General features: G+C 57.6%; 1 protein-coding gene across 1 annotated transcript in view; it reads left to right on the top strand.

Annotated features, from left to right (window-relative positions):
* Positions 1–798, top strand: part of TP53I3 (tumor protein p53 inducible protein 3) — an 8,055-nt gene extending 7,257 nt beyond the window's left edge. The window contains exon 6 of the mRNA XM_008060266.2: positions 461–798. Within this exon, the coding sequence (XP_008058457.1) occupies positions 461–643 (183 nt within the window). The 3' untranslated portion in view covers positions 644–798. The remainder of the gene's footprint in view (positions 1–460) is intronic.
* Positions 799–1,282: the final 484 nt, after the last annotated feature.

Genomic DNA, 1,282 nt, shown 5'->3' with positions numbered 1-1,282 from the left:
TTCGCCTCAGCCTTCCGAATAGCCGGAATTACAGGCACGCGCTACCCACGCCCGGCTGATTTTTTGATTTATTGTAGAGATGAGGTCTCGCTGCCCAGGCGGGTCTCGAACCCGCGGGCTCAGGCAATCCACTCACCTCAGCCTCCCAAAGGCGCGGGATTACAGGCTGAGCCACCGAGCCCGGCTTGTTTTTGTAGAGACGTTTCGCTATGTTGCCCAGCCTCAAGTATGGATATATTTACCGCCCGCCTCGGCTTCCCAAAGTGCAGAGTCAGCCTGACATATTTTGAGATGGTTCATCCTTCACTCCTTCAGTGGCATGAACATACATGCTGGGATGTGAAGGGGTTCAGGGCCCCGTATGCTTTTCGGTTTCAGAGAGCGCAGGAAGGCTAAGGAGGATGGGGAGTGGCAGGGGAAGCCTCTGGCCAGGCTGACGGTCTCCTTTTTCTCATCTTAGTACAAGCAAATGCTGGTGAAAGCTTTCACGGAGCAAATTCTGCCCCACTTCTCCACGGAGGGCCCCCAACGCCTGCTACCGGTTGTGGACAGAGTCTACCCAGTGACCGAAATCCAAGAGGCCCATAAGTACATGGAGACTAACAAGAACATAGGCAAAATCGTCCTGGAGCTGCCCCAGTGAAGGAAGAGGGGAAGTACAGGACGGCCCACCCAGGCCTGTCCAGAGCAAACCTGGAGAGAATTCACAGTAGGCAGGCGAGAGACCGGCTGCTCCTCTCAGGTCGGCCTCATCCACCGATGCGTGTAAATCCGGGCTAAGGAAATAAAGAGTGGACTTGAACGGCGGCACGCTAGCGCGCGGACTTGGGGCCGCCGGGACAGGGGTGAGGCGGGACGGGCGTCGCCGCGGGGATTACGGGCCGGATCAACCCGGGGGCCACACCAAAGTCGGAGGCTCGGGGTGCAGTCACAGCGTCAGCCGCGACACCGACGCCACAAGTCTGTGGGCTCCGCCTTGTGCACTGCTAGAGTCCCACGGTCCCGCACGCGCCGCCCACACCTGGCCGCGGACCCGGAAGCCGGCCCAGCACGGCAGACCCCTAAATGTTCTTTTTAACTATCCTTTCAACCCCCCTCCCCAACCTTTTTGTTTGCCTGAGTCAGTCTTACTCTGTCGCCCAGGCTGGAGTGCAGTGACAGGATCATGGCCACAGTAACCTTGACCTGCTGGGCTCAGGCGGTCCTTCCATCTCAGCCTTCCAAGTAGCTGCAACTACAGGCATCACCATACCCAGCTAATTTTTTATTTATTGTATAGAAG

The sequence above is a fragment of the Carlito syrichta genome, unplaced genomic scaffold, assembly GCF_000164805.1.
Source record: "Carlito syrichta isolate Samal-C Ts95f unplaced genomic scaffold, Tarsius_syrichta-2.0.1 Scaffold304574, whole genome shotgun sequence".
Lineage (NCBI taxonomy): Eukaryota > Metazoa > Chordata > Mammalia > Primates > Tarsiidae > Carlito > Carlito syrichta.
Note: the sequence above shows the minus strand (reverse complement) of the source record. Positions and strands in the feature narration are given on the sequence as shown.